General features: G+C 35.7%; 1 protein-coding gene across 2 annotated transcripts; it reads right to left on the bottom strand.

Moving 5' to 3' along the window:
- Positions 1 to 1,179: 1,179 nt before the first annotated feature.
- LOC112565767 (leucine-rich melanocyte differentiation-associated protein-like) lies at positions 1,180 to 11,277 on the bottom strand. Of its 2 annotated transcripts, none has more exons than XM_025241522.1 (7): positions 10,971 to 11,277; positions 10,410 to 10,510; positions 8,745 to 8,871; positions 8,149 to 8,288; positions 7,734 to 7,866; positions 6,681 to 6,762; positions 1,180 to 2,041 (listed from the first exon to the last, which is right to left on the bottom strand). In XM_025241522.1, exons 1-7 carry the CDS (start codon positions 11,043 to 11,045, stop codon positions 1,962 to 1,964), a joined length of 738 nt encoding a protein of 245 aa, XP_025097307.1. In that variant the 5' UTR covers positions 11,046 to 11,277; the 3' UTR covers positions 1,180 to 1,961. The 2 variants fall into 2 exon arrangements, with proteins under 2 accessions (XP_025097307.1, XP_025097297.1); XM_025241512.1 differs by lacking the exon at positions 1,180 to 2,041 and adding an exon at positions 2,877 to 6,132 and having other exon boundaries at positions 10,971 to 11,272.
- Positions 11,278 to 13,815: the final 2,538 nt, after the last annotated feature.

The raw sequence follows: 13,815 nt of genomic DNA, 5'->3' as shown, positions 1-13,815 counted from the left end.
AGGTGCATTAGTGATGATGGGAAAGGCATAGAGAGCCACAAATTAGCCACAACAAGCTGGTGGCATGGTGCGTGCATTGGTGATGTTGACTGAATGAATAGCTGCCTTGTAATTTTTCAACATCACAGTTTTATCAAAGGCTGTCAGCTGAGAAATTTGATACAGTGCCCTATCAGTTACAGAGATCTGTTTATGTTGTGGTCTTGATCTATTTCCTTATCCAGTTTTGGAGAGTCCATTTTACAGTTTTCTCATGCAAAAATAATCCATCAGCACAACAAAAAACATCGTAAAAATATTGAAATGCAGAAATTTGGGCACCCCACCCTACATCCGAAATCTTGCTCCATCAGATCACTTTAAGATTTCAAAATGCCATCAGGGGGAAAGGTGTGATAATGAGGTTGGTGGAGAGGGGAGGTAAAATGAAGGTTTATACTTTCACAAAAAGTGTATACTCATTTCTTGCTGGCATCTTTACAGTGTTAATGTGCACAGGGGAAAAAATAATTGTTACTTGTGGGCATATTACGCTGGTAACAGATTTTACTGTTCAAGCACATCTAGGTCTTCAGTGAACAGATTGAGACTATCATACATCATAGCAACCCTTATATATACAGGTAGTCCTCGGTCTATGACGGTCTCGAGTTAGTTTCGTGGTTACGCCGCCTTACACGACGCTCATTCCGACTTACGAGGTTTAGCGTCGTACACTGTTTATTACTGTTGCAGCACTTACAGTACAGTATTTCATTATTAAACGTACTGTACTGCACAATATTTTACTGTACTTATGTTTGTTGATAATTACGTAGGGTACTGTGTTAGGATAGGTGTTTGAATAGGCTAAGTGTTTGCAGTACTGTACTGTTATTATGGTACATTTATACAGTTATTATGTATGTATGATCCAACTTACGTCGAAATTCGGTTTACATGGGTTTACGACACCGCATAAGAACGGATCAACGTCGTAAGTCGAGGACTACCTGTATATGTTTCTGTACCCCTCTTTGACTTGTGCAATAAAGTAACCGTATTAAAGAATCCATATTTGTGATTTCAACACCTTACCTCAGCAGTTACTATATGCACAAAAGTCATTAAAATTCTTTTTAATGTCAACAATGCCTGTTGCATGTGTGTACATGCTCTCAAACACAAATAGAATACAACTGTCATTACAGCATTTATTTTAGGTCTTGTTTAAAGATATGTTAAAAAGAAAAAAAAGCTTTAATTAAAAATGCCTATACTGCAAAGTGGTTAAAGCAATGAACTGTGACAGTATGATTGAACAAAAAATTGTCAGTCTTCAGAAAAGATTAGATACACAATGCTAGGCTTTAAAAGCAATCGAACTTTCTAGAGCAAGAATTTTTATTCACTTAAAATAGGATTTGATCATATCAACACTTTTGTTTGAAAACGTAGGTTATGATAAATACAAGAGCACTGTTAAGATTTTAATGGGGGGAAACCCAATGCAAACAGGTTCAAATGACTGGAAATATAAACATTGGTAACTGAAAAAATCACTATTTTGTTTAGACATGAGAAAAATATATATGCTCTCATGGAAAAAGATCTTGCTGTGAAATGCTTAAACATTAAAAGAAAGAGGAAGCTAACAATGCCATTGCACTTGTAGATAATCAAGCATTGTAAAATAAGAAGGGAGGTAAGAGAATGTTTAAGACTTGCACAGTAGTTGCATAAAGTAAATAAATGGCAAGTCTGCATTTCACATGATATATTCCAAAGACTTTATGGGGAAAAGTCCATACAAACAGAAGCAATCTGCACATGTGCATGCACACACACAAACATTTGTAATAAAGCCATTAAAATATCCATCAAAAATTGAGAGCCTCAATAGAAACTGTTCCTCTTCATGAGCTGGTGTTTGGGTAATCATTTCTACTTTTATCACAGTACAGAAACTGTAGCAGCACTCATCATAATGAAATGTCTGTGATGAATCGGTTTCCCTCCGAATTTTTACCCAGATATTTGGATCTGCTTTTACCCCAGTGACCTGTGCACAAAGAAAAGATTGCTGTTATTAAACTCTCCCCCACCAAAGTTAATTGTTTATTGGTTCATGTTTTATTAAAGACTTCTTGTCTGTAGAATTTAGTACAAGAAAAAATAAGTTGTAACACTTATTCATACTATGATTAATGCTTTGCAAATTTAATTATATAGTTTAGAAGTTAATGAATAAATCTTCACTTATATCCCTTAATACCTATTAATTTTTTTATGCCACTTTGGTAAAAAATTGTAATTGATAATAATGAATGTACAGCTATACATGAAGACATTTGGTTTTGAAGACTGATATGTTTTTAAGGTCTCCAAAATGATCAGTCTACTGAAGCATGATGTAGGACTGGGATTTATACCAGTGCACAACTAGTAAGGTTTGCATATCTTGTTGCAAACTTAACTACCTCTTGTTTCTTATTGTCTAGATTCTTGATATATTTTTGCCAGCGTGCACTCATACTCAATCTTGGTCTTTTTTTTGTCTCACAACAGCAAACTAAGAGAATGGCATCTAGAATTCATCTGATCATGTATTGCACAGAACTAAAATGTACAAGAGCAGTGTTTGTAAGTGAAGATAAGCATAGACATAAACATCCACCCACCCAAATGAGTCAGGCGACTAGAAGAATTTGAGGAGCTTCTAAGGCAAATGAAGAAAGGCTGAATTTTTAGGCAAGAGTTTAAAAATGGATGTTTTTCACATACCATATTTCTCTACAAATGTGGATGCAAGAGGAAAATATGAAATAATAATGATATGCATCAGCTGCTGCACTACCAACAGTAATGTAACTGGTAGAGTTAGGTGAAAAAGCAAAAGGCTGCGAAAGAACTTTATTTCACAGATTACAATATAACCAATGCTTAAAGCTCCAACAATAAGATATAAACTGTAAACAAATGTAAGAATTATGTTAAACATAACCCAATAAACACTGGTCAAACAAGGAACTTTCCTCTAGTATTATACTAGCATTTCTCTGCATGTACTCCAAACACCTTAAACAGATAAAATCAAGTCAAAATAATATGAAGCAACCGTAAAAATTCTAAACTACATGCTATGGTAAGCAACAAAATGCTAAATAATTACACAAACATTAATTTGATAGCCTATGATAGCAGAAATATATGGCACTAGTGCAGTGGCAAGCATTTTTACCGTCATAAATTAAGGTGTGGAAATTTATTCTTCTGTTGAATATCATTTGCACAAGTACTTAAATCTTTCACTTCAATCAATCAAAAATCAAGTGATTAGTGTACTCAACCACATAAAAAAGAAATTAAGTATAAACATTTTACTTGTGAATTTTCCTTTAAATGTAGCATGATTGTGTAATATGCCATTTGTAGAATGAATACACACATGGTGCTACATAAGGAAAGAAAACATCCACTTAAAGTTTTTAACATGCTATCTGTCACTTGACTAAAAAGTCTTGTCAGTACTTGATATATTGGGAGTTTCTGTAAAAGAACCCATACTCTATGTCTAGTTCCTAAAGAAAAACTGCTAATCATACTATATTATAACTATATTGTAAAAAAGTGGTGAAATGTGAATATCTTATATTATGTGACAATTAAAAGTAATGCCAATAAGCTAATGAATGACTACTTAAATTCTTCATCCTCTTTCTGCCAATGACAGTAATGAACCATATTTACCAGCACATCTTCCAAGCACCTGAGGCAAAGACAGGTTACACAAATCTACACCAAAGTACTAGCTATCAAATGCCTGCAAGTTGAGGTCCACTTTATCATGTCACCATATAAATATGCCTCAATTTGCATTCTTTAATGCTATTTTTTTTCATCCCTGATGTTGGTTGAGTAGAGATTCTCTCTCAGTTAGCCTCCACTTGTTCTTTAAAATACAAATGAAAAACTGAAAAATATATGTTATCAAAAACCTGAGATCTTCAGATCATGTACTTGTAAAATATCCATACCACAATAAACAGTTTTTTTTTTCAAGGAATAGTATAGGTGTCAGTTGCTCAGCCCTGAGAATGAAGAGCGAGTTACAAAAAATGCTTCAGCATTTTACTGGATCCATAAGGTTTTACAAGCTTCTTAAGCACATTTATCAATTTTACCTCTTTAGTAACATTGTCTGCTATGGATTCTTTTAAAGTTGTCAGACATGTTGATTGTCAAGTGGTTAGAATGCTGCTGTCCAAAACCAAAGGTTGACTGGTTTTGATACCCATGCAGCACAGTCAGCCCAGCTATGGGACATGTGTACCTGACTCCACAGTGAATTAGGGAAGATAAGGCAGCAAGGGAGAGGAGATGGGCATAATCCTTGCAAAAAAGGCAGTCTAATACCTCATCCCCCAACAGTCAAAAGATTAGGAGAATGCCTTTTTTTTTGTTTCTCAGTAACAAGCCATAAGTATAGATGTTTCATCCTATAACTCTTGCCTCTTATGCCAAGCCTAATTTCTTTATACAAAACTGGAAATTCGCTGGGTGGTAATTTATCATGAGAATAGACTAAAAACACACAGCATAAGAAATTTAATAGGAATACTTGAATTGGACAAAGTGATTTACATGAGAAGCTAATTTGATAATATATTTTAATTACAAAAGTTAATAGCAAAAGAAACTCCTGGTTTTTATCCGCTAGTTTGCTTTTCTATGTAATTTGTAAAAATTGTATTGTTTATTACATTTTGTGTTGCATGTTTTTTTGTCATCATGCTACTAAGAAATAAAACAGCAAATGTGAAAAAATGCAAAGCTTTTTAGTTTTAAAAGATCAACCAAAAAAAAAAAAACCCCAGGCAAATTTTCAAACTAAAAACCTACTATTGCTCAGTACAAGATATAAACACTTACATCATAGAAGAATGGGTAGACAACAAATACTGTTAAAACAAAAGGCTTACAGATGCTGAGACTGAACTATATACACAAATATGTACGAAGATCTACAAAATAATTTTGAGGCAGTGGCTGCCATTGTAGAAAGCAGTTTATGAACTATAAGGCAGCAAATCTGACTCATCTGAAATACTGGGTACCCTGGCTCATCAGACTAGTTTGCATCAACAAATTCCGTGATACTCATTTTGTCTTGTTCAGAAAAGTAGACCTTAATACTCATTTTCCTTTCTTTAAAAGTCCAATTACATAAATAGAATACAAGTTTTGACGAGCACTAATAAGGTATAATATCTGTTGCTGCTAACCCTCTTAGCACGATATAAAAATATAACATTACAATGACTGGCTCATAATTGAAGACTGTGAAGATGACAGTGGGTAAAGTTTGTTTTTTATTATTGCTGTTCTCAGGTAAACATTAGACCAAGAAACCTATACTTTTTGGAAAGGAGAAAACTTGAACTTTGCAATAAAAGTAATGAAAATTGCCTTTCCCATGCTTCCAGCCAAAGCCACAATCAAGGCCCAGCATGTTAAGAGGGTTAGTAGAGGAAGCAGTTTATGGCAATTGATTCATTTGTAAAATGTCTAGAGAGTGAGAAGTAGATATTTCACACTTTATTACGAAAAATGTAATCTTCAAAGCTTTGCGAAACACACTACAAATGAATTAAATTCCTCTGTTGGACAAAACTACTCTGATACTTAGATTTATCATTTTATACAATGTCAAGTCCCTCTGAAAGATAGTGAAGTACACATTAACTCTCTTTACATCTGTCTTGACTGATTAAAAAAGCAAACAAAAACAAAAAAAACTAAAATTTTACTGTCACATTTTACAAAATATATTTCATGCATCAATGAATGCTCAATGTTGCATGGTGATTACTCATGTTGTATAAGAATAAAAACATGACCGTCTGAAAAGGTTTGCTGTGGCCAGATTTACACTAACAAAGCTGCCCTACCAACTTTATACAAAATGCTAAAGTATGGAAAAATCAGCCTCTGTGCATGACACATGGCAGACAATCTAAAATAAAAACTAAAAGTTGTTGTTAATCTGAACAAAGTCATTCTTGGGGTCTTGCTACAAATCTTTGTTGCGTATGAATCTGTTACCCTCCGAATGCCGACCAAAATACACATACTTGGAATGTCCATATGTTCCTGGAAAGAAAAGTCAGGGATTAGGGAATAGGGGCTGACATGTGCAAGACAACCAAGGTTGTTAAGGAGTGCATTCAGGCAAGATTATTTCAATAAAAATTTGGCAATATGACTCATCAGATTCTTATATTGCTTCCCTGAATTGCTGATTCAGTGAAAATCTGCTAGCAGTATACTGTTAGAGCCTACATTATTAATATTTTGAGAGAATATATATTTCTACAACTTTTCCTTTTGTACAAATTAGAAACTTATCATCACACTTTATTTTCATTTACCAGAAACTGCTTTTAATCACCTTAATGCTGGGAATTTATTGGGTGCAAATGCATTTGAAGACATGCGATGTTCAAGCAAACACATTAGTAGTGCTTACAGAAGCTTAGTGCCGATGGCATAACACTCAAATAGGTTATCGTGTACAACATATAAAATGATCATTATGAAATATAAGACAAGGTTTGGAAGGAGGGAACTGCAAAGAGGCATGCTTCACTCTGGGGATCACAAGCCTGACAGACAACATGCTCTTAATCATTGTCTCTTACCTATGTGCTGATCATCTGATTCTGAGGAACCTTCTTTAGGAAGAGGACTGTACTGGAAAGTCATAGCCTCCACAGGTTCTCTCTGAGGAATACAGTGGGAAAAGAATGTATTCTCAGTATTTTTCTGCTGAAGTTAATGACCAATTAACAAATTTCCAAAAATCATAAGCTGTTCATTCTGCTAGAGCTTGAGGATATATGACATGTGGACTGCCACTCCAAGTAATCTGATTTTTAAATTTTGATAAAGAAAGCAAGACAAACCAATGAACATGCACATACATTCATTTATTTATACACACACACACACACAGCCACTCTTTCTCTCACACACACATATACACACAACACAAACAGTGGCACATGCATGCACACAAAAATCTGTATAAACAATAATAATCACATTTATATAGCGCCTTTCTCTATTGAACAACAGGACTCAAAGTGTTTTACAGTAATAAGAGTGCATTTGTATAGTGTGCTTTCTTGTCAAAAAGACAAGCTTAGTGCATCGGACAGGAAAATCAAATAACAGCCCAACGAAAAATCAAAATATGACAATGAAGCAGTGATGTTACATAAAAGCACACAATGTGGTGATAGCCAGTTTTTCTTAGGAAGAAAGCAGCAAGAAGATCAAGCCAAGCGGAGAACAGCATGAAGAATACAATATACAGAAAAAGTCATCTTCAACCAGTTAGCAAACAGGAGATCACCCCAGTCAACAAAGTCAGACTGGATCTAAATATAATCGTTTGTAGTTCTATCATTTCATCAAGGAATCCTAGTAAAGAAGTTGAAGCAGAAAAAAAATCATTCCATAATGTAAACAAGTATTTACAAAGCACTATCTGGATGCACGACAACAGCAGAAGGAAACCACGAAGGAAGTGGCAGGATATGGAGATCATGAGTCAATACCTGATAGTTTTTTCATGTTCATAAAATGTCTAAGTGTGAAGATTCCTAACCAAAAACTTCAGGAAAAAATGGAAGAGATTGCTAAAATTGTAACAAAACTTGATTAATTACAAAAGTCTTTGAATCGCTCACCTGCTCAATGGCTTCATTAGGTCGAACTACTTCCATGAATTGTCCACAACGCTTTGCTTCCAACAGTTCTGTAAGCCGCACTGCACTTGCATCCAAGAATTTCAATTTTGGAAGATGGAATAGGACATAGTACCTAGAATCATAAGGTATACTACTTGGTTAAATGTGCATGCATATTTAAATAGAGATATCTATTCTACTATTATAATGAAAGTCTCTTTAAAAAAATTATTTTTTTTCTTAATTCCAATTTAAACAGATCATGTGCAAGCTTGATGTTACAGGAGAACATCTCAAAGCCAAATGATACATGATCCTACTGCCAAAGATGTTAAATTCTTAAGGCCCTCATTTTCAGTTGTGCATCTATTTTAAAAAAAAACAACTGATGACCAAAGATGATTTTGGATCCTACCTGTATCGCTGATAGTCTTCGTCATCCTTATCTGTAGAAGACAGTTGATTTGGGCATGCTGTGTTGCCCAAAAGGCTGAGATAGGTCAGGCAAGGAAATCTACTTTCTATCTGCTTCAGAAACTGATCAAGCTTTGTTATCTGCAAACCCATAAATTGATGTATATTTCCAAAGGGCCTGTGTAGTGCCACATGCAAAATTTATGAAGTTAACTGGTCTACATAAGACTAGAAGGAAAAAACTGCAGCATTACTTGGTTTTACAACAGATATAATCATGAGTAAAATTTCATAAACAGAAGCCCAAGAGAGAAATGTTTAATTGTTTGGATATAGAAGGTATGTTTTCTGAGTGATAATCTTGGAGAACAGCAATAAGGTTGAAACATAAACTGTTTTGAGATTGTCAGAACATTGATAAACAGCTGTGATTTACCTGATGCCTTAATATCAGTCATAGTATTAAACTTAAGACCACAATTGTAGGTGGCATTCTGTAAATTACTTGTACCAGGTAATGTTAGTACTCTTTGGGTATGTGACACTTTAACAATATAAACAACAGCAGGCAGAAAAGTGGGTGGACAGGGGACTCACTCTGTTTTTGTTAAGGGAGAGAGTATCAAGGCTCTCAATATGAGGAAACATGGTGTCATCTCCAATCTCATTGTTGTCAAGAACAAGGGTCTTGAGTTGTGTGAACCTTTCTAGACCATTCAACTGCCTGGAAAAAATCAAAGTAATTTATAGTTTTTTCCCATCTCAAGAGAAAACACAAATCTTTCAAAGTTTTAAGAAATCCTACACTTGGACCCACATATCTGAACAGAAAATAACGTTCACTTTTTAAAAAGGTTTATGACTGATTAACTATCGAATAATTTTTAAACGACATGATCCATCTTAATTTAATGTGAATCTTATAAATAAAGCAAACTGTGGCAAGTGGGTGGCATTGTTTGTCTAAGCCTCACTAGATTTGGCAGGAATATCATCATCATCTTGGGGAAGGTCACAGCTATGTTTAATTGGTGTATGTTACTCTAAAGCATGTTTATTTTCTCCATGTTGCCAGTGGATCCAAATGAAAGAAAAGAAAATCTACTTTGCTATGATGTACTTTTTTAAAGCAGAGAAACTTGTAGGTCAAATCTGAGACAGAACCAAAGAGAGAGAGGGAGAACAAGAGAGTGAAACAAAGCAAGAGAGGTGTGACAAGTGACAAGCAACTTTTCTTCCCCAAGCGGTGGCATCTCTTAACCCCCACTCCCTTCCTGTGATCTGCTCTGTGGAAATGCACTGTGCCATGGCAGTCACTTTAGGGACAACAGGTATCCTTTTATTTATATATTTATTTAATACAAGGTTGAGTTTAAAGCTTTCTTAATTAATGTCTATAGTCATCTTCAACAAGCAAACTTTCCCACAACTTCAATAAAATATTACAAGGTTTTCAAATATTGAGAAAGTAATAAATATATCTTCATTGGACTACTTGTGTATCAAATCTAAGTGGGGTAAGATTATCTAATAATGTATGTTGCCATTTCATCTGAAGGGTCATAGTCTTACAACAGTCACCAACAAGTGTGTGTCTGTCTATAAATGTTTTATCAGTGCTTATGTCAGCCACTGACACTTTCCCATGGGCAGGACCAGCCTTGACACTTAAACAAGCTTGCATGTAATATGCAAATATGTGTGTACATGTGAAATGAAAATTTCTTTACATACAAATGAAAAAGAGTGAAGGAAAAAAATGACAGAACAACAAGATTACTAAATTGGGCAGTGGAAATTAAAGAGAACTAATGTAAATAATTGAGAGAGAGGGGGGGAGGAAATGAGATTGTCTATGCCTGCATTTATGAATCTATAAGTGATGTTAATATACTTTTTATATGTTAACAATTTTCTACATGTGTATTATGTATCCATCAATATTTATTATAAATTTTCAAAAAATGTCCCAAACGTTAAAAATGTATATCTGCATCATGCATTAATGAGTATCCACAAGTCTGTGTATTAAAAAAATATAAGCTTTACTAGTTTACAGAATTTAAAAAACAAAGATATAGTTGTGTGTACAATTTGCCATATTTAGACTATCATGAGCTCGTCATCATTAGAGACAAATATTCACCCCAAGCAATCAATAAAATTTTCTGCTGTCTATTGCCAGCAGATTTTACGTAATTTGAAGCATGTTTATCTGGATGAGGCAAGACATTAATATGCTAGATGTCAAAATAAACTAACCAAAGCCTGTTGAAACTGAGGTCTAGGTGCACAGTCTGGACAGTATATTCCTGCATTAAATGGATAGGAATTTCACTTGCATCATGGCCTATAAAAGACAGCTGCAATAAATAAGGTTAATATTATAAATAAGAAGTTCGCCAGTAACAGCACAAAAGCTTAAATGCTTGTTATTGAGAAATAAATATTTAATGTGTGGAGCATATACTACCATTAACAGGAATTATGTAGTATTTTCCACTTACGTTTTGTGTTCTACTGAAGTTATATTTATTGTAAATTTCTAAACTTCTGTATATGTCTGCTTAACAACAGTATCAAAGTCTAAACTGGGAACATGTGTGGAGATGAGGATGGACTTTCTGTAATTATAGCTGAAACGAAGTCGCGCTGGCTCCACAAAAAATCAAGACTACAAGAAAATAGCAATTACGCACAAAATGCACTCGCAATGTGCCCAAAACTTGATCATGGACTGTGCATGAGATAGTCACAAAGACTGAGAGGGGACGATGACTACAAAACAGATAGAAAGGAACTATTATATCAGCTTGCTCTCACCTGGCCTTCTGAAAACACAGGTTGCAATCGTGATGTCTCGCCTGTATCTTCGTAACTTCTTGACGGCTCCCCCATTTTCTCATCACATGACAGGCTATTAATCACGTGACTTACTGTTTGGTGTGGTGCGTCAAGATTTCAACTCTGAAGAGAATATGTGCACTGGGTGATCATTTAATATATTACACATAATTTATAGATTAAGATGCAAAAGTTATTGTCTTCATGCGTGAGTAAATATACAGCAACTTCCTGTGACCAAATATACTAACGAAATTTGTGATTACATAGCAGTGTAGAGTGTTCAGCGTCATGTCCGACTTCCCTGTCCGCTTTCACTGATAACATCGTTACGCGATTTCATCGATATGCGAAGATCAAAGAGTGTACCAACAGCTTTTCATTGTCATTATTATATATATATATTCGCTGGACATAATATTATGTGTTAATTATAATATTATACGATCATCATCAGGCATCAGCACATATCTTAAACCACGTACTTTATTTAATTAATCTTCTGTACTTGAGATGTACGTCGTTATATGAGGCGTTTGACTGTACTAAGTGAAATCAGGGACGGCATACAGTATACAAATCTACCTTCATAAAATTTAGACGTGTTACACAATTAAGCGCCAGTAACCGAAATCCAAAACAGCTTGCTCCAGCGTAATATATTTATAGTGTTATACTTCTTCAACATGCTATATATATACTACATACTCTGAACATGTTTGGAATGAAAATTAATGTTCTTAGGTAACTATTATTATCCATACTTCCTCATTTGTGGGTGATGTCATGCAGTCTTTCCATTCAAATATATGCAGTACCTGGCCATGCAACCACTAAAATGTTAACAAATCCAACATCACAAGTGTTAACTTTTTATTGTTTTAAAACTATATGCTAATATGCAGTTTTGCTAAGATGACCATGCAGACGTCCCGATTTAGGCGAGACAGTCCCGTGGGGAGGACGTTCCCCCCTACCGCTACAGTAGCTATATACGCCAAAAGGCAGTAAACTAGGATCGACGAATTAAAAAAAAAAATTAAGATTTATTTTCCACTACAGGCACTACACACGTACATTACAGGATTAACACGTTGTATACTTAAACAAATCATACTCATTGAAATATAATAAGCATGCATATATATATACCATGCATATATACCAAACATTAAGTAGTACCAGAAATCTTGGACATATTTACATTTCCAAAAATATGCTGAATGTTCTCTTTTTTACATCTGCAGTAGTCCCAAATATATATCGTCCTATTCTAGACCCATATTTATTTAAATAGAGTTATTTTTGTCCCCAGTATATATGCATGACTTTGATTTGAAGGCATTTCAATCTAATATCTAATAACTAACTTTGGATACTTCTTTTTTAAATATTCGGTTAAGGTGCCTAACGTAACGTTAACGTTCAGCAGAGACCATAAAAGGTATTGGTTGATATAGACAGCAGGGCGGTGGCCAACTCATGGAAGTCGGAATCTGAGGAGTGTGTAACAACTCACCTGCCGAATCAAACAGCCCTGAAAATGGATAGCGCTGGAGCGTCTGACCTATGCAGGACCGTCTCGGCAACGAGAATCGCCCGTCTTTGGGGGAGCGAGAGCCATGATGAGACGAGTGGGAGGGCCGCGAAGTCTGCGACTTTGACTTTGTGAAGATACATGAGAGGTGTAGCATAGATGGGAGGCGTCAGCTAAAAGAGACCTTGAAATACCACTACTTTTATCGTTTGTTTAACTATTCAGTCGAGCGGAGAGCGGGGCGCAAGCGGCACGTGGCCTCCACCCGGTTGAACGCCACCCGAAAAGCCGTGAGTCTCTGTGTACCGGTCTGCGACGGTGTCCGCATGTACGCCTACACGACTATAACGAATACTAATATGATCGCCCATTACGGGGCAGACAGGACACATGCATATGAGTGCATGTCGGGACATACATGTATGCTTCTCGTCGGCTTCCCGTGGCCTGTAATGATCGAGTCTACCAGACTGGCTTTGGATTGTGCTGGCTGCATCATACAATCCTAAGGAGCATGAACAAGAACGAAACATGGACAGCATACGAGGGACAGGAAAACAAACAAATAATATATGAACTATAAACGAATAAACAACCATAATAAACAAAGAATAAAATCAAATACTGAAAACACAAAGAGGAACTAAATAACAAGAACAAGAGCTGAGAGTAACAAGATATTGCAAAAGCAAGGATGTGAAAAAGATGTAAAGGGTGATAAATGTAGATTTAACGGTAACTACTCCCGAGAATTAGGTTAGTGATATCAGGAGAATACTGGGACGATACTGAGTAATCTTTAGATTAGTTTCCCTTCTATTTATACCTATAAAATGGCGGTGCAGGTGAGGCAAGTCGGTAATGACTCCTTCCAGTCCTTTCCTCCTCTCAGCCTAGGTGTGTACCAGTTATCGGCCTGTCATGGCTGATGAGTGTCCCCCACTCTTTTTGGGGAAGCGGAAAACCTGATAACAATACTGGCATCCGAACCCTGAGACATTACTGTTTGATACCCATGTGGCACAGCAAACTTCTCCACCAGTCCAACCAGGGTACCTGACTCTAAAGAGGGTTGGGGAGGAAGAGATGGGCGCCGCACTCACAAAAAGGCTGGCCACGAGAAAAGTGCATGAGGGCTTTAATACTTCCATCCACTCCGATTACCTGAAGGTAAGGTTACCGTACATTGATTCATCTGTGCCTTGGTATTTGGGTATAGCTGATTAATAATTTCAAATTTGTCTCCTAGTTTACTGCCTTTAAGCATCGCTCCCGCTATTCACTATT

The sequence above is a fragment of the Pomacea canaliculata genome, linkage group LG1 (assembly GCF_003073045.1).
Source record: "Pomacea canaliculata isolate SZHN2017 linkage group LG1, ASM307304v1, whole genome shotgun sequence".
In the NCBI taxonomy this organism is placed as follows: Eukaryota; Metazoa; Mollusca; class Gastropoda; order Architaenioglossa; family Ampullariidae; genus Pomacea; species Pomacea canaliculata.
Note: the sequence above shows the minus strand (reverse complement) of the source record. Positions and strands in the feature narration are given on the sequence as shown.

Bases quoted from the DNA above. Each gene is read 5' to 3' on its own strand.
- LOC112565767 (XM_025241522.1), bottom strand. From the start codon at position 11,045: ATGGGGGAGCCGTCAAGAAGTTACGAAGATACAGGCGAGACATCACGA. The intron at 7,867-8,148 runs GTAGGATCCAAA...TTATGATTCTAG, and splicing joins GAAGACTATCAGCGATACAG to GTACTATGTCCTATTCCATC. The intron at 2,042-6,680 runs GTAAGAGACAAT...CTTTGTGCACAG, and splicing joins ATCAGATGATCAGCACATAG to GTCACTGGGGTAAAAGCAGA.